Below are 19,252 nucleotides of genomic sequence, written 5' to 3' on the forward strand. Positions count from 1 at the left end.
AGCATGTATTGTCATAGCTGTGCCAGAGGTGGCAGCAGCAAGCAAACCCACGGAGTTGGCCTGGACAGGGCGCCGGGACCGACTAATCTGCTGAGCAGGCTCCACTGCGGTCGAAGAAGAATGGGAGACTGCTGGGTGCAAGACTCTGGATTCCTGCTGTGCAGTGGCAGGAACCTGACGCCTAACACTTCCAGCATGCACAATATGTGCAGCACACACACACACGTGGTCAAAATTGTTGGTACCCCTTGTTTAATGACAGAAAAACCCACAATGATGACAGAAGTAACTTGAATCTGACAAAAGTAAAAAATCAATGAAAATGAAAGTCAGACATTGCTTTTCAACCATGCTTCCACAGAATTTAAAAAAAAATAAACCTCATGAACTCGGCCTGGACAGCAATGATGGTACCCTTAACTTAATATTTTTTTGCACAACCTTTTGAGGCAATCACTGCAATCAAACAATTCCTGTAACTATCAATGAGACTTCTGCACCTCTCTACAGGTATTTTAGCTCACTCCTCAAGAGCAAACTGCTCCAGTTGTCTCATGTTTGAAGGTTGTATCAGCTCTTTCCAAAGATTCTCAATTGGATTTAGGTCAGGGCTCATAGAAGGCCACTTCGGAATACTCCAATGTTTTCCTCTTAGACATTCTTGGGTGTTTTTAACTGTGTGTTTTGAGTCACTATCCTGTTGCAAGACCCATGACCTGCAACTGAGACCAAGCTTTCAGACACTGTGCAGCACATTTCTCTCTAGAATCCGTTGATAGTCTTGAGATTTCATTGTACCCTGAACAGATTCTAGACACCCTGTGCCAGATGCAGCAAAGCAGCCCCAGAACATAACAGAGCATCCTCCATGTTTCACAGTAGGGACTGTGTTCTTTTCTTGATATGCTTCATTTTTCCATCTGTGATCATAGAGCTGATATGCCTTGCCAAAAAGTTCCATTTTTGTCTCATCTGTCCATAGGACATTCTTCCAGAAGCTTTGTGTCTTGTCAATATGTAGTTTGGCAAATTCCAGTCTCGCTTTTTTATGATTTCTATCAACAATGGTGTCCTTCTTGGTATTCTCCCATGATGTCAACTTTGGCTCATACAATGACGGATGATGCGATCTGACACTGATGTTCCTTGAGCTTGAAGTTCACCTTTAATCTGTTTAGAAATTTTTATGGGCTCTTTTGTTATCATTTGTATTATCCGTCTCTTTGATTTGTCATCAATTTTCCTCCTACGGCCATGTCCAGGGAGGTTGGCTACAGTCCCATGGAGCTTAAATTTCTGAATAATATGTACAACTGTAGTCACAGGAACATCAAGCTGCTTGGACATGGTCTTATAACTTTTACCTTTAACATGTTTGTCTATACTTTCTTTCTAATCTCCTGATTTCTTTCTAATCTCTAATCTTTCCTTCGCTTCCTCTAGTCCATGTTGAATGTGATACACACCATGTCACCAAACAGCACAGTGAATATCTGTATCCCTCTATACAGGCCCACTCACTGATTCCAAGATTGTAGACACCTGTGATGCTATTTAGTGGACACACCTTGATTTAACATGTCCCTTTTGTCACATTATTTTCAGGGGTACCATCATTTCTGTCCAGGCCTATTTCATGAGTTTTATTTTTTTAAATTATGTGGAAGCATGGTTGAAAAGCAACGTCTGACTTTCATTTGTTCATTTTCATAGATTTTATATTTATTATTACTTTTGTCAGATTCAAGTTATTTCTGTCACCATTGTGGGTTTTTCTGTCATTAAATGAGGGGTACCAACAATTTTGACCACGTGTGTACACACAACAGTGGTGCATGCAGAGTACATGAACACTTAGCTCTGCTGTACATACTCACATCTCTGCTATGCTACATCAGTACACACTACCACATTTTGAAGTTCCTTCCTGGCATGTGACTGATCACCTAACCTGAAAAGTCCTTCAGTTAGTCAGGACATGCAGAATCCATGCAGCTTTACTGATGTGCAGATCCTCATAGCTTTCTCTCCTGTCCTGCATGGATCAGAAAGATCAATGTCGGGCTGAAGAAGAGATGCGCCGCTGCATAATTCTGTAGTCATCAGGAAGGATGCTGTCAGTGTCCTCAATCATAGAAGGCTGCCTCCGGACTAGAAACTTTTTTGGCAAGATTTTTTTTTCTTGCTAAAAAGTCCAATTAACAGTCCAAAAAAATATGCTACTTTATATCAGCATTTACAGCGCTCTCCATTCATTTGTATGGAAGCTCAGAGAATAGCCAAGTAGGCTTGGTTCTTCATCCAACATATATTTAGGGCATATCCATATCCTTAGATTATGCCATAACGAGTAAGTTTCCCTTCATGCACGACTCCGGTGGGGAAATTAAAAAACTAAACAAAAAAAAAAGGCCGGAGTTGTATCACTAATGCATGTTCCCTGCCCCTTCAAATATACTTACTAAACATCTATGCTGGTTTCTGCTTCGGTCGCTGGCTGAGCCATGCCTTTGTTGCAGGTAATGCTGGTCAGTATAAACCCTATTTTTTTCCTGGGACATGTGGTGCTATGAGAATATGGAACTATGGGGTTAATTATCTGGTTTTGATTGCCCTTTTCTGAGAGCCCTACTATTTAAACCCATTAGACTCTGACTTACAATTTCAGTCAATTAGTTTTGCAACCTGGCTGGTGCTAGTTATTTCTTGTGTTGGTTTCCTGATTCTTCTTGTTTTCTGACCTCTGTGTGAATTTTGACTATCCTCTTGTTTTACGATTGTGTTTCTGACGTGACGTCTTGGTTTTGACCCTGCTTACTAACCCCTCCTGCTTCTGGTTTGCTCTTTTGTATGGCAGCTCTTCCTAGGACGAAATCCACTGGACCCTCTTGTAAGACCAGATCCCTTTACAAAGGTTAAAGGATGAAGGTCAGGGTTCCTCTGGAATCTGCCACACGGTGGCTTGTGCCAAGACTGCCCAAGGTAGCATTTGAGCCCGTGGCCTCTGACAGACATGACACTTACCAACTGCCGCCTTCTGCTCTTACTGGCGCCACAACAGTCCTGCTCCTCCATCTTGTGACCACAACTTCTAACTGACAGAAGTCAGAGATAACGGTCACAAGATCTCAATGCAAGTCTATGAGAGCTCTGTTCTGGCCTCAGAGATTGAGAAGTGACCTCCGGCTCACGTACCAAACACTGGAGCGAGTCTTCAGGTCGCAAACTGCAGAACACGATTGGAATGTCACTAATATCAGAAGAAGAAGATGGCTGGTAAGTATATTACTATGGGCAGGGCACATCCATTATTGATACCACCCCAGCGGTGAAATTGAAAATAAATTTTAAAAAATGCCGGAATAGTGTACTAGATTACTTACACAAAAAAGTATTCAGGCATTTTAATAATAAATAATATAAATGTTACCACTTTGTATACATCAAGACTAACCCCTTGCATTTGCAGCATATCGATCCCAAAATGTGCAAGATGTTTGGCGAGGTTTGGGTCTAGAACAGCTTCTTCTTCATCAAAGGAATACACATCTGTCAAGTGAAAATGAGATATCAGTATGTTGGCATCCACATTATGTCTGCAGCTAATACTAACTAGCCTAAAAACCTACAGAAGGCTCTGTTCAGATCTAACTTACAGGGTCTGCATGGAGGTTGCACAAGAGGGCTTCATTACATTTCATAAATTAATAAAAAAATAAATAAAATAAATAAACCTTGCGCTGTGACGCAGTGCTTTTTTTGTCGGTCTGTCAAAATAACAGTCAATGTGGCCTATAGGATGGAGCATGAACTGTATTGCTATGTCCATTATGAACCAGCACCATGTGGTAGATGTTGGGAGAGTCCATCCCAGTAACTCCCTGATTCACGACTGTCTTGGTTTTGCAGACTAGTGCTGCTGAAATGCGTTAAGGAGCAAGATGATCCAAATTCATTAAGATTTGGGTGCCCCTTAATGAATATAACCAATGTTCAGCTGCTGTAGGCCATAAACCAGAATTTGTTGACTATGCTTGGCAACATCACATCCCACCTGAGATGTGCCCACTTTTCAGTAAGTGGACAGAGCTGGCTGGGATTGGTCCTTTTCCTGTTACATCAAGTTTATTCCAATGTATTGATTTCGACTTACCTGCTCCATCTGGTGTAATAGTTCCAAGTTTTACTGCCAAAGGATAACCCATCTGCTTGTGGTGCTCCAGGGCATGCCCATTCCCACCACTGCCGGAGCAAAACCACCTTCCACACATTATTGAACCATCTGTCAGGTTAAGCCACAGGTTTTCTCGAAGTTCACATTTAGCACATTTCCAACCACTGCAGATCAATTCCAAATGGTTAGGATAATATGTATTTGGAAATCTACTTTACAATTCAATTGTTTTAATAGATCACAACAGGGTACTTGTCCCCACCCCCACTTACAAAGTAAATTAAATGATTTGCTGCACGTTAATGCTCAGTCATTTACCTGGGTGGAATCCTTACACCATTGTCTATCTGCACAAGGTTATTTGCAAACTTTGACACTTGTAACTCGTCGTCCCATGACTCTTGTTCTAGTTTTCTGTATGGAGACTTGGAGTTCAGAACAGCATCACAAGCTATTGTCACCTGCCCAAAAAGACACAATACTCTTAAATGGCCATTCAATACACACACATTATTACTTATGTGCATAGTAATGATTTTTATTATAGTAATGATTTATTATCTACATATTACGCTCAACCTTACACAAAGAGCAAATGTCAAAAACACATCAACACAAATACATTTTCATTGACTTTCCATCACTTCTTTCAAAGGCCATCAAGGTGCGGAGCAAGATAAAAATGTAGGCTGGACTCAAGATCTATTCTATTCAGCGATGAGCCCCACTTTTGCCCAGGACACAATGGAGATCACGGGACCAACTGGAGACCACGTGGGCAATGCCATAAAGAGGTCTTCATGAGGAAATGTCACACTAGTCCAAGTCCTTGAATTATTGTGTGGAGTAGCATAATGTACAGTAGCCGGAACTCTGTAGTCATTATTCCATGTACACTAACAGCTTAGTGTTAGATTGATTTAGTGGTGGAACCAGTGGTATAGCCATTTTTCTAAAGTGTCCAAGGAGCAGTACAACAATGCAAGCCAACGTTTCTTGTACTATTGTGAGTAGCCTGAGTGGTCTAAACGAGTTAACTACGACCTGCAGCACCTGTGTCTCCCATCAAGCACAACTGGGACGTCATACTGTCGACAACTGCAAAGGGAGCTGCCAGCAGTGGATTTTGACAATTTGTGTGCCCAAGTGTATTCAGCATGGAAGAAGATTCCAAATAATAAGAACTTCACCGATGACAGCCAAGACGTGTAAGTACATGTACTGTATTTCTGTGCGTTCTTCTCATACATTGGGAGCTGTGGATCAGTGTCCTCTGGAATGATGAGTCAATCTTCACCATAAGGCAGGCATCAAAAGAACAGTGCTAAGGGTAAAAGGTTCTTTAAATGGAAAGGCAAATTCCTAAGATGAACACAATATTATCAAGTAGTGTTCCTAAGACTTGCTTTTACATGTTACAATAATCTTGTATTTTTCATCACTGCAATCATTCATGTGATTACTCTTCCCTCTTCTCATGCCGCTTCCATTACAAGAGAGAGACAGAAGTTTATAGGAGGGGGGGGATGTGCTTCCTACCAGCAAACAATCATTTTTAAGTCAGCATAACAATGTGATCAACAACATATATTGCTCCTTGTTCGATCACTCGACGTTTATACGAGACACCCACCCCCCCAGTAGGCTTGATGGATAATGAAAAGTCTGAAGCTGTACATGTTTTTTCACATTTTCAGATTAGATCTATTAGTCTCAATTCATTTAATCCTTAAAGAGATGTCAAATGTATTTATGGTTTCCAGTTTGTAATAAGAGAAAGCTTTAAGGCTAATGAAAGGTTATTAGAAAATACACTGCTCAAAAAATAATGGGAAAACTTAAACCGTTTCTAACCGCTTGTTCAGACACATGCACATTTGTGGCCTGCTGGAGGTCATTTTGCAGGGCTCTTGCAGTGCTCCTCCTGTTCCTCCTTGCACAAAGGCTGAGGTAGCGGTCCTGCTGCTGGGTTGTTGCCCTCCTACAGCCCCCTCCACATCTCCTGGTGTACTGGTCTGTCTCATGGTAGTGCCTCCAGCCTCTGGACACTAAGCTGACAGACACAGCAAACCTTCTTGCCACAGCTCGCACTGATGTGCCATCCTGGATGAGCTGCACTACCTGAGCCACTTGTGTGGGTTGTAGAGACCGTCTCATGCTACAATGAGTATAAAATCCAAACCAACATTCAAAAGTGACCAAAACATCAGCCAGAAAGCATTGGTACTGAGATGTGGTCTGTGGTCCCCACCTGCAGAACCACTCCTTTATTGAGGGTGCCTTGATAATTGCCAATAAATTCCATCTCTTGTCCATCTGGTGTCTCTTCCATTTGAACAACAGCATGTGAAATTGATTGCTAATCAGTGTTGCTTCCTAAGTGGACAGTTTGATTTCACAGAAGTTTGATTTACTTGGAGTTATATTCTGTTGTGTAAGTGTTCCCTTCATTTTTTTGAGCAGTGTATATATTTGTAACTGACTAGTTTGATTATCACTGCAAAATTGGCTTCATCATTTTTTTTTTTTGTGGGGGAAACTTGTGCCATCTTCTCATGCTGAGAAGTTGAGCTGCTCCATAGTGATGTTAGTGCTGCAGACGATAATGTACAAGGAGCAACAGACAACACTCAGTGCTTGACCTGGTTGTTGTTTTTTATTTTAAGTAAAAACTAACAGTATGCCTGGAGACAGGGGTCTTCTGAAACAAGCAAACTTAATTGTATTTTTTGTGACTTTTCTAGAAAAAAAATATTTTGCTTTGTGAATACTTAAAAATTAACATGAAGTTAAATCTTTATTTCATAAATCACTATTATACTTGAAAATTTGTAATAAATCTTATCACAGAAATTTGCTTCTTTCCTCTCCTGGACTGATCTTTCATTCTCAAAACTCCTGTTTAAAATCTGTCTTTAGTGAATACAGATTTTTATATTACCAAGATATGAGATGACATATTTTTTTGTTTTTTTTGTAGACAGGAGGATGGGGGGTGAGGAGGGAGGAGTTTTGTCTATAGCTCCTCCTTCCTTCAGGCCCTTCCCTCCTAAAATAGAATCTTATCAGTAGCAACTGCCACCTCCTATCTCAGTAATATAGAAATCTGTATTCACGGAAGACAGATTTTACCTGAAAGATCAGCCCTGCTAGAGAAGGAAGAGGATTTGTCTGATAAGATATATCACAAAGTTTCTTATCTTCATATGCACTTACGAATATGACTTATGACACACACACACATCATTGTTTTCAAATATTTCCCAAATACCATATCCAAAAGCTACTAACCAACGCTGGGAGTTCCTCTATATTAGGTATGGCAATTTCAAAGTGATCTGGAAATATAACAAGTTTGGCTTCATCTTCAAGCTCATAGTCATCACTGTTGAAATCTGCATCTACTTCAAGATCTGAAGAAAAAAAACAAAACAGAGGAATATAAATGAGTGAATACTTCTTGAATCATATCTTTTCATTGAACCACTACTACAATTTCCAAATTTTCCTTAAAGGGAACTGGTCACCAGTAGTTTTTTCATGTCTGAACTAATACTGTGACCTTGATCAGCGCCTGTGCTACATTCCACAATGGGGTACATAACCCCCTGACTCACCCTGTATACACCCCAAAAAACTTTTGAAATTCTCGCCAAGTTCTATGTAAATCCTGCCAGTCTGATAGACTCCCCCATCCTTCTGCTCCGAATGACATGGATGATGCCTCTTGAATCATCCACATAGCCAAGAAAAAGCTCGCACCTGTGCAGAGACATCGCCAGTTCGCGACTGTCCAAGTTTTTCTGCCCCTCTGTGGGCAGAGCCTAAAACATAAGACCACAAGCCCCTATGTTTTAGGCTCTGGTCACAGTAAGTCAAAGTAAAGTGAGCAAGCGGGCATTGTCTCAGCACAGGCGCAAGACTTTACTTGGTTATGTGGATGATGCAGGAGGCATCATCCATTTCAATCAGAGCAGAAGGATGGCGATCAGAAGCCGGGAGGAAGGATAGATGCCCAAGCAACGACGCCCATCAGACCAGCAGGAATTAGAACGGGGGAGAATTTCAAAAAGGTTTTTAGTGGGTATGAAGAGGGTTTCAGGGGTTATATACCCTTTATGGAATGCAGCACAGACATGAAAAAACTGGTGACAGGTTCCCTTTAACAGTGAATAAAAACACAACACCTTTAATAACATTTACCCTCCCCTTTGAACATGTCCATGTCCATACTATAGATAAGGATTTAATCAACACAGCAGTCCCTACAGTACGCACATGAAATAGACTGGCGAACAATCATATCTAAAGAGCAAATCCATTACATTACTTGTGCTTTACAATTCGCTTGTTCATGCATTTAGTTTTTATACATTCTGTGCATAAAGAATGCAGCATTTTACAGTAAAAGCAAAAATAAATGAGATATCCGAAATCTCACTCACACTATGTGATATCCTAAAGCGTACATGGGGTCAAGGTGCGCACTACTTTACCCAGAAAAACATTCAACCTAAACTGGAAGAAAATAGCTGCATGGTGAACCAAATACCTATGTATAAATATATCAAGGGTCAATGCAGAACATCTCTTGTACCCAGAACTTACCGTGTATATTATTTTTAACATCGCAAAACTATGTGCCCATGATGGACAAGGTAAAATATGAAGAGGTAATAGCCTCATATTACATCAAAATTCTCACCACATTTAACAATATGCATTGTCAGGTTTTAATATATTGGGACAATTTCATTTAAAATAAAATGGTTTTGGACAGAGAATGATGCCGATAAAGATAATAAACATTCTGGTAAATACTAGGCCATAAAATCATGTTCTACAGTGAAAAAACCATAGTCACAAGGAATTTTTAAATAATAGTTATACCAATTCCGATCCATTTTGGAAAACTGATTTCCCTGAAAAAAAAAATAAATTATTACAAACTGTAAATGTATATTCCTCATATAAAATGCCTTAAAGACTAATTTGTAAGTGTGTGTGTGCTTGAAAAAAAATGATAATAATCAACTAAGTGTTAATAATCTCCCTACAAAAACACATGGTAACCTTGATCATTTCCCTGAATAGTCACATTTTATGGAAACTTGATCTGGTCATGAATAGTTCAATAACTGAGCTATGTATAGCAAGCCATGAAGAACATCAGATGATCAGAAGATACAGTATCAATAGTGCAGGAAAGATTATCTACCGGTGTAATGCGACTCTTCCCTTTATTCATAAAAAATGAAGTCAACAAAGTCCATGGAAATCAAGGAGTTGGGAAAAATCCCACAACGTCAGAGAGGTATCTTGAACCCCCCAAACACATTGAGCTAATGACGGATCTGGCTGACAGTTTAATGTGTATGATAATTGGGGGTGCTAACGATCCTGTATGTTCGATTTCAGACTGCCCATACCTTTGGCTCTTCCCGAGATAAGCCGCGTGCACACACGTCTGAAGGTGGCTCTCTTATAGAGAACACAGGAGAGCTTGGCTGAAAGAATGCTCCTGTGTATAAATCGTAGAGATAACCGAGATGGCAACTGACCAGGTGATCAACCGAACCGATTGGACCACAGCCATCTAATTTCTCCGGGGAGATGTTTTGGCCGGTTTTAAATTTTTTTTTTATTTCAATCTAAAGTGCCATAAAAAAAACACAACAAGGAGCAATGGAAGATGTTGAAAAGCAACAGATGTTTTTAGGAGGCATTGGTTACTAGACTTGCCCCCCCTCATACTATATTACAATCTTTCCTGCAATTAGACAAGGTATGGTGGAAGTCTGAAGCTTCAAAGAATTCTAGACCTCATCTGGACAAACACTGAGTACTCAAGCAGAGCTGCCGCTGACATTCCATGACAGGTGCCTTGACTTCTAGGTAGCAGGGTCTCTGGAAAATACAACGCATAAGATGTGGGAGAAAACAGGAGTGAGTGACTGAATGGTCATGTTGGCTTCAGAATTAGATCAGCTAACAACTGGCCCTCAGTGCAGATATAAATAGTCCTCAAGTGAGCAAGTCTAAAGGGGGTTTTACACATAGCGATATCGCTAGCAATATCGCTAAAGCGTCACCGATTTTGTGACGCAGCAGCGATATTGCTAGCGATATCGCTATGTGTGATACTCACCTCCAACCGGCTCCCCCGCTGTCTGTCGCTGATCGCACGAGATCATGCAGGTCCATTTCTCGTCGGGCGCTTCCTGCTGGCGCCGACGAGCGACGTGTGGACGCGGGCGGGAGGACGTCAGCATCGCTGCATGTGAAAGGTAAGTAACAATCGCTGCTGCGTCGCTACATCGCTAGTGAGATCTGCCTGTTTGGCAGCTCACTAGCGACCATTTAGCGATGCACCAGCGATCCTGACCGGGTCGTAAAGTGGTCGGATCACTGGTGCATCGCTAAATGTAAAGGGGCCTTAAAAGGGACACAAGATAAGAAAGGATCCTCTTGTGTCTTTACTTACACATGTTCTCCTCACTGAACAATTGTGTCAATGGTTTGTAAAGACATGAATAATGGCAAAATCAATGTAGGACCTCTTCACTACTCCAAACATCACTATATCACCGCCATGATAACAATGGTATTCGTGGCTTTGACCTTTTACTGAAATTCAAAAAATACTATATGTAAAAATTGTGTAAGAAGCATAATTATTGGGATAGGCCAGTAACAAAAACGTTAAGTAGGCAACATAATGTTTACAATGCTTTAGTAATAGTCTGCAGGGCCATTAGCCTCCGGATTATCAAGGTTGTCCCTAAATGGGTTTTATATATACATACACACGTATTTTACACACTGAACACCAGGATCAGCTCTAAAAAATCATGAAAAAGTGCTGGAATCCGAGTGGGGGGGTAACATCTTCAGCAATGCCATCAGGAAGAGCCCTAGAAACTCAGTGATGGACACGAGAAGGACAAATATATAGGGTTTTTTTGTTTTTTTAGGAACCACACTTTATCTAAAGTGACTTGAAGGGTCTATATGACAGAAAATACCAAAAAGTGTCATCATTCTAAAATCTGCACCCCTCAAGGTGCTTAAAACCACATTCAAGAAGTTTATTTAGCCTTCAGCTGCTTCATGGGAATTTTTGGAATGTGGAAGGAAAAAATTAACATTTAACTTTTTGATACAAAAATTTTACCCAATTTTTTTTATTTTTGCAAGAGTAACAGAAAAAAATGGACCCCAAAATTTGTTGTGCAATTTCTCCTGAGCATGCCAATACCCCATATGTGGGGGAAAACCACTGTTTGGGAACTTGGCAGGGCTTGGAATAGAAGGAGCGCCATTTGATTTTTTGAATGAAAAATTTGCTGGAATAATTTGCCACCCACAAGTGACACAATTTTGTAAACTAGACCCCTCAGGGAATATAACTAGATGTGTATTGAGCACCTTGAACCCCTAGATGCTTCACACAAGTTTATAACGGAGAGCAGTGAAAATAAAAAAAAATAAAAAAAATTCCCACGAATGTTATTTTAACCCAAATATTTTTATTTTCACAAGGTTGCCAGGAGAAAATGGAACTCAAAATTTGTTGTGCAATTTCTCCTGAGTATGCCAATGCCCCCAATGCCCCATATGTGGTCGAAAACTACTTTTGAGGCACAGCGAAAAGCTCAGAACGCCTAATTGGAGTTCACATTTTGCTGGTATGATTTGATGGTGCTATGTCAAATTGGCAGAGTCCATGAGGTGCTAGAACAGCAGAACCCCCATAAGTGACTCCATTTTACTAACTACACCTCTTAATGAATTCATCTAAGGGTGCAGTGATCATATTGACACCACAGGTGTGTCACAGAATTTTATACCTTTTGGCAATGAAGAAAAAAAGAATTACATTTTTACCACCAAAATTTTGTTTTAGCCCCAGATTTTTTAATTTTTTGACACTGGAAAATGGGTAAAAATGGCACCAAAATTTGTCCCACAATTTCTGCTGAATGTAGAAATACCCCAAATATGGCTGTACAGTACTGCTTAGCCATGCGGCGAGACTTTGGAGTGCGCTATTGGCAGAATTTTTTACAATAGTTTGTGGACTATATAGAGCACCTAAGTGCTAGAAGATCAGAAACCCCCCTCAAGTGACCCCATTTTGGAAATTATACCCTTTTAGGAATTTATTTACATGTGTCGTGACAAATTTGACTCCAAGGGTGTTTTCCAGAAACAAGCAGCAGTGGATATTGAAGAGTGAAAATTGCAAACTGTCATTGTAATGACCAATAAGTTGCAGTGACCAGAACATTGTGCCCAGTTCATGCACCTGTAAATTAGGCGGGCTCACATCGCTGCAGAAATGCCAAGCATGTGGACACTAGCTGCGCTTTAGGCACACACAGGCTCAGAAAGGAGGGGGGCATTTGGATTTAGGAGCACAGAATTTTTGGAGGCAGAATAAACAAAAAAAAACAAATGAGGGAATTGTTGTTTTTTTTTGTTTTTGTTTTTTTTTGGGGGGGGGGTTATGCCATTTTGTGCATGGTAAAATTGATAAGGCAGCTTTATTCTTCGGGTCAGTACGATTACAGCTATACCCCACTTACATTTTTTTATGTTTTGTCGCTTTTACACAAAACTATTTTATAGAAAAAATTATTATTTTTGCATCGCTTTATTCTGAGAGTTATATCTTTTTTATTTTTCAGCTGATGGAGCTGAATGATGGCTTCTTTTTTGAAGGACAAGATGACGTTTTCAGCGGTACCATTTTTATTTACATTTGTCTTTTTGATCGCGCTTTATTCCACTTTTTATTCGGTGGTATGATAAAGCATCGTTTTTTTAGTATTTTATTAACGGTGTTCACTAGAGGAGTTAACTAGTGGGACAGTTGTATACTTCGGGATGTTCCAGACGCAGCGATTCCAAATGTGTATTTTTATTGTTTATTTTTTTTTATGATAATATTTATTTATTGGTACAATATATTTGAATTTTTTATTATTTTGTGATTTTTATAACTCTTTTTTTCACTTTTTTTTTACTTAGTCCTACTATGGGACTTGCACTTTCTGCAGTCTGATCGCAGTTATAAGGTATAGCAGTGCAACAGCATTGCTAAACCTTAAAGCCTGTCAGTCCTGCAAACACAAGTTAGTTAGATCATGCACTGCGCATGATCTAACTACGGTAATTTCCTAGTGCCTGGTGACCTGGATGTCATGACAATATTGGGTCACCATGTCGCAGTATCACTTCCCTCTTCCTGCTTGTAAATTGCGGCATTTAGGGGGTTAAAGTGTTGGCACTGAGAGCCACTGTCAGAATCAGCTTACACCCGGTGGCGATCGCCCGCGCACAGTCCCATGAGCTCAATGAGGTAAGTGCAGTTCATGGGCCCTCTATCGTTGCAGCGAGTCATTCTCCCCTGCTCTTTAGCATGAGCGGTCGCCTCAGACCACAGATGAGCAAATGCTGTACAGATGTTTTACGGCGTGGGACGATCTGGATTCTTTCAATTCGGACAGGTAAGTATAATGTGTTTTTATCCTTCATTTTACACTCGATGTAGACAGCGGGGGCCTAATACAACTCTCAACATTGTCCCCTGCTCGCGCTGAAGGAAGGGAGACCAGGAGACAATGATGTGAGCTGTCTTCAGCACCCGATGCCTGAGAACAGCGCAAACTTAGCCAAATTCACTCAAATGACGGTACGCGTGATACTGATGTGGCACACGGTTGCTATATGTATGCCACACGTCTGTAACATGCGGACAAATCCGGTAATGGTTTTTCCAGTATCGGAAATATCAGGACGTGGGAAGGTGGCTATATTTTAGTATTGCTTTATATGGCGTACCCAATGGCACCAAGCGATTGCTTTGCGTGGGGCATGCTACCAGGAACAAGCCACTTAAATACCAGTCAGAGATTGACACTGGCATTTAAATGGCTAAACAGCAGAGATTGGCGATAACTCAGATTATTGCTGTAAGGCTAGGGTCATAGGACCATAGATTCGCTCATCCAAGAGAATCAGGTCGATTATGCAAATGACACTCTGATAAAACTCTAACCAGAGTGTCAGAACGGTGTGATCAGATTCTATTAGCTGAGAGAATAAGAGCACACTGTGGAAAAGATGGAGAACCCAATTTCTCCATCTTCTCCATTGTGTCAGTGCACAGAAATCAGACGGTACTCAGAGGTCACCCGAGTGCTGTCCAGTTATTTCCATGCACTTAATGACTTGCATGGCCGTATACGATCTGAATATCGGCTCAAATTCAGACATGCAGTGATTTTTAACTCAGACTGGCTTGGTCTGAAGAAAATAAAAATTGGACATGTGTGCGGCTCCAAAGGCTAACATGGGTCTGGGTACAATCTGGTGTTTTATCGAACCACACTCGGACAGAAGAAACCATGAGCCCTAAGAGGCAGATCCAGCTGTCTAACACAGCTGGCACCCGCCATGTATAAGGCAGAATTAGATTCGGAGCCTAATGTTTATTCCCGTACCTGTATGTCACACATTAGGAAGGGGTTAAAGAGGAACGGTCACCACTCCTCACATGTACCCGGATCCATAAAACAACAATCTTGAAGCATATTTCTACAACTTGGTTTTCCTCTGGGAGATTTGTGACTAATTGCTACATATGCAATAATGATCGGTAAAGTACATACAGTGAAGAAGTGATAACAATTACCAGTAGTTTTATACCACTTAATGCCTGTGTTTGGATCCTGTGTATGTCAGTACTGCAGCGTATTAAGTAAATGTAAAATGTATTAGTAATTCAGTTTACCTAAAAATAGCTTGCCGTTTCTCCGTCTTGGAAGGGCTCCACCAGATGCTCCAGTTGCTTTCTAGAAATCAATAGAGGCACATTGTCAGAATAGCATGCACTTGAGTGCCCATCAGCTAGTAAAATACACATCAGGATTGTCACAAACACCAATCATATGTAAAGAAAGCAAAAGAGGAAATATTGCGTTTATTCACCTAATTAAAGATGACCGGTCACCAAGTAAAAAGAAGAATGGTCTTTGCTCTTATTATATTCTCGCTACTCCCGTTTGTATTCCACTGGTTTTTAAACCCATTAAACTGTTCCAGAGGTCTGGGCCTTATTATCTAGTATTATTTCTATGGTCTTTACCAGGAAGGTCGTGACTCACAAGATAACGCAAAGCAGTTTAAATACACCCTTCCCCCCATGAAAAGTAGCACTAAATAAAGAGGGCCATATCTCTAGAACAGTATGGCTAGTAATATTAAAAAAGGAATACTAAAAAGGAGCAACTGGAGAAAAAAAAGACCAAAAACAATTCGGCTTCTCGACTGGTAACGGGTCCTCTGTAAAGTAGTTATATATAAAGAAAAAAAAAAACAAACATACATACAAAGTTTTATACGCCTTTTGTTATATGCTAATCAGGATAAGTAGACTAGTCTTGCTTCAGATCCTGTAATCAGTGTGATTTACATAATTATTTCAAGGTCAAACTGGGACCAGGCTCAGTCTACCTCCTGCAGCTCATGCGCTGTGGTTTATGCACTACTGCAGCTCTTTGAGGGCTAATCGGAATATCTGATTCTCACCACTCTTCTTACGGCCCCGTCACACATAGCGATCTCGCTAGCGAGATGGCTGCTGAGTCACAAGTTTTGTGACACAACAGCGATCTCACCAGCGAGATCGCTGTGACAGCGATCAGCGACTGGCCCCCCTGCCGGTATCGCTGATCGCTCTCGGAAAGCCCTGGACATTTCTTGATCGCTGGTCTCCCGCTGGCCAGCACGCATCGCTGCGTGTGACAGGCGGGAGACCAGCGATCAGCTGGTAACTAAAGTACACATTGGGTTTCTAAGTGACGCACGTCCCTTAGAAACCCGATGTGTACCTTAGTTACCAGCTCCCTGCATCAGCGCGCTGGTAACTAAAGTACACAGCGACACCGGGCGCTTGGCGTCGCTGGTGCTGATCGCTGGTGAAGCTGTCTGTTTGACAGCTCACCAACGATCATGTAGCGACTCACCAGCGATCCTGACACGTTGATATCGTTGTCGGGATCGCTGGTGAGTCACTATGTGTGACGGGGCCCTTAGGGTTTACCAACCTAACAAAGCTGTTGCAGATAATACAATTCTTCCACTATGTTAAACCTGAGGACAACTGACCACCCTGTAGAAGTCCTGCCAGGTTGTGGTTCTCCTTGTCACACACACACTTTCATACGTCCTCGCCCCTTCCACCCATCAAAACTCTGCCAATTACTAAAATGGCAGAGTAAGGGAGGGAGGGTTTGAACCATAAGACCTTCCTCGCTAACACTTTCCACTACTAGGACATACTCACCTCCCGCGGATGCTCCATTCTAGCGGTGTCAGCACTCGCTCTCCTGGTGCTCTCGTGCTGTGTTGTGACTCGTGATAACCTGCACCTGGTGTCGCTCTCCTCCACCTTCTGTCGCATTGAACATGAATCAAAGAATCATAAAATGGTAGAGTTGGAAGGGATCTCCTGGGTCATCTGGTCCAACTCCCTGCTCAAAGCAGGATTCACTAAATCATCCCAGACAGATGTCTGCCCAGCCTCTGTTTGAAGACTGCTATTGATGGAGAACTCACCACTTCTCGTGGCAGCCTGTTCCACTCATTGATCACCCCAACTGCCAAAAAGTTTTTTCTAATATCTAATCTGTGTCTCCTCCAATTCAGTTTCATCCCATTGCTTCTAGTCTTTCCTTGTGCAAATGAGAATAAAGATGATACTTCTACAATGTGACAGCCCTTCAGATATTTGTAGACAGCTATTAAGTCTACTCTCAATCTTCTCTTTTGCAAGCTAATAATTCCCAAATCCTACAACCGTTCCTCATAAGACATGGTTTGTAGACCGGTCACCCTTCTGGTCGCTCTTCTCTGAACTTGCTCCAGTTTGTTGATGTCTTTTTTAAAATGTGGTGCCCAAAACTGAACACAGTATTCCAGATGAGGTCTGACCAAAGAGGAGTAGAAGGCAATAATGACTGTGATGGTCACGTGTGACTGGACACACCGCCTCCAGCAGGGCGAATTTCTATGACACAGGCGACCCTGGATACACCACCTCCAGTAGGACGAATTTAAATAATAAAACGTGCAGCCGGATACACCGCCTCCAGCAGGCGAATTTGAGAATTACACGTAAAATGTAAAACTGGATACACCGCCTCCAGCATGGCAAATTTAAATAATAAGGGGAAACACCAGGGAAACAATTACAATGGTTGGCCCTGCGATAGGGAACGGGGACGTGGAGACCACCTGCACTCCCCTGAGCCAGTCTCTACACTCCTAACGATCCCTAGGCCGGTTCCGCACCGGGCGCCGATCAGGAACCTAAGAACCCTAGCTCGCCCTGCACCTATCCCTTACTAGTGAAATGGACAGTGCAGAAACTAATCCCACCACTGCACTGAAACACACAAAAGTAAAGACACAAAACAGGGGTAACACCACTTAGCTTTGCTCTGTTGCTCTTGCTCCCAGCAACAGAGTCCACCACCAGAATGCAGCTTTCCTCCAGAATCGCTGCTACTTCACCAAGCTTTGTCAGAGCTGCAAGGAACTCTCTCTAGCTCCTTCCACACTAAGACTCTGACTGAGCTGCCAGGAACTCTCTCTAGCTCCTTCCTCCCCCAGACTTGGTTGGAAATGGGCAATATCACCAACAACAGTGAGAGCACATGACACACCTTTATAGTTAGGCCAGAGGAATCACACCTGTTAGTGATTCCCGTGTAATAACACTAACCACCACCAGGGGCAAACTAGAACAAAAGACACCACAGTGCAATGACCCTAATGGCCACCGGGGGCAAAACCAAATTTAAGCACACGGCTTAAGGAAAAAAAAGGTTACATGTCCTTTTATCTGTCATATCCAACCTGGATCATGACATGACTACACGTGATCTAGACTGCATGCTTCTGTTAATACATCCTAGAATTGTATTTGCCTTTTTTGCTGCTGCATCACACTGTTGACTCATGTTCAGTCTGTGATTTATTAGTATACCCAAGTCATTTTCACATGTGCTGTTGCTTAGCCCTATTCCTCCCATTCTGTATATGCTTTTTTCATTTGTATTGCCCAGATGTATTACTTTGCATTTTTCCCTGTTAAAAACCATGAAGATATCAGATCATATGCAGCCCAGACTTCCTCTTCATGTTCAATTCGTATGAAGGGGGATAGTGATGCCTGAGCTGATTCATGAGAGTCGCTGGGTGAGCGAGTGCCAACACTGCTGGAACAGCACCGGCATGGAAGGTAAGTATAGACTTTTTTATTTTATGAGGGCCAAACATTTAGATCAAGAAGAGGCTGTCCTGGTAGTGGACAACGACTTTAAGACCGGCATTTTACAATGGAGTGATGGAGTGGGGTGGGCCTAATTCATTAAGAGATACTCCTAATCCATTAAATGAGAAGTATATTACAACTGGGACTTGACTACGTTTCTGCTGTAATTTACGTCACCAAAGTGGTGTAATTTGTTAAGTTTGCCAGGCGAGCTTCATCACATCCAATCCACGACTTGCCCTATTTTGGAAAAGCTGACCAGGACTGGCGAAAGCACCAAAATTCATTTAATCTTTGTGCACTTTTGATTTGCGCAAAAATTTTGCAACAATTCAAGGTGTTTTATGCCAGAATTCACCTAGATGAATAAGGCCTGTTGTATTGTGAAATAAAAAAAGTCACCAACCCATAAAACGTCAAAAATACACCTCAAACCTAAATGCATGGTATCAAGAATTCTCATCTCGAACATGTCACATGAGCATAACAAAGTTTTTGTTTCTCTGAGAAGAACAATCCACGCTCATGTTCTAGGCTCAATGATCTGTACATTTATTACGATTTTCACAAATATATATTTTTTTTTTTTAAAGTGCAGACATGATAGCACAATGCCCATCTACACATTTAGGTCTCATACATGTTCTATCCATTTATTTTACGGATAAAACATGTACCCTTTATAAACCTATGCTTCTATTCACATAACTTTTTTGCAGATTGCGTATCTGGCA

At 41.5% G+C, this 19,252-nt stretch overlaps 1 protein-coding gene and 1 long non-coding RNA gene across 2 annotated transcripts in view; one reads left to right on the forward strand and one right to left on the reverse strand.

Moving 5' to 3' along the window:
* LOC141092541 (uncharacterized) overlaps positions 1–4,988 on the forward strand; it is an 81,929-nt gene extending 76,941 nt beyond the window's left edge. Inside the window, exon 4 of the long non-coding RNA XR_012232832.1 lies at positions 4,830–4,988. This is a non-coding gene — a long non-coding RNA (uncharacterized lncRNA). The remainder of the gene's footprint in view (positions 1–4,829) is intronic.
* USP13 (ubiquitin specific peptidase 13) overlaps positions 1–19,252 on the reverse strand; it is a 212,011-nt gene that overhangs the window by 91,430 nt on the left and 101,329 nt on the right. Inside the window, exons 3-7 of the mRNA XM_073578782.1 lie at positions 14,973–15,033; positions 7,466–7,587; positions 4,493–4,635; positions 4,154–4,338; positions 3,455–3,549 (exon numbers count right to left, since the gene is read on the reverse strand). Of these exons, the coding sequence (XP_073434883.1) occupies positions 3,455–3,549; positions 4,154–4,338; positions 4,493–4,635; positions 7,466–7,587; positions 14,973–15,033 (606 nt within the window). The remainder of the gene's footprint in view (positions 1–3,454; positions 3,550–4,153; positions 4,339–4,492; positions 4,636–7,465; positions 7,588–14,972; positions 15,034–19,252) is intronic.

The sequence above is a fragment of the Dendrobates tinctorius genome, unplaced genomic scaffold (genome assembly GCF_039654945.1).
Source record: "Dendrobates tinctorius isolate UK_male_01 unplaced genomic scaffold, ASM3965494v1 ptg000060l, whole genome shotgun sequence".
NCBI lineage: Eukaryota > Metazoa > Chordata > Amphibia > Anura > Dendrobatidae > Dendrobates > Dendrobates tinctorius.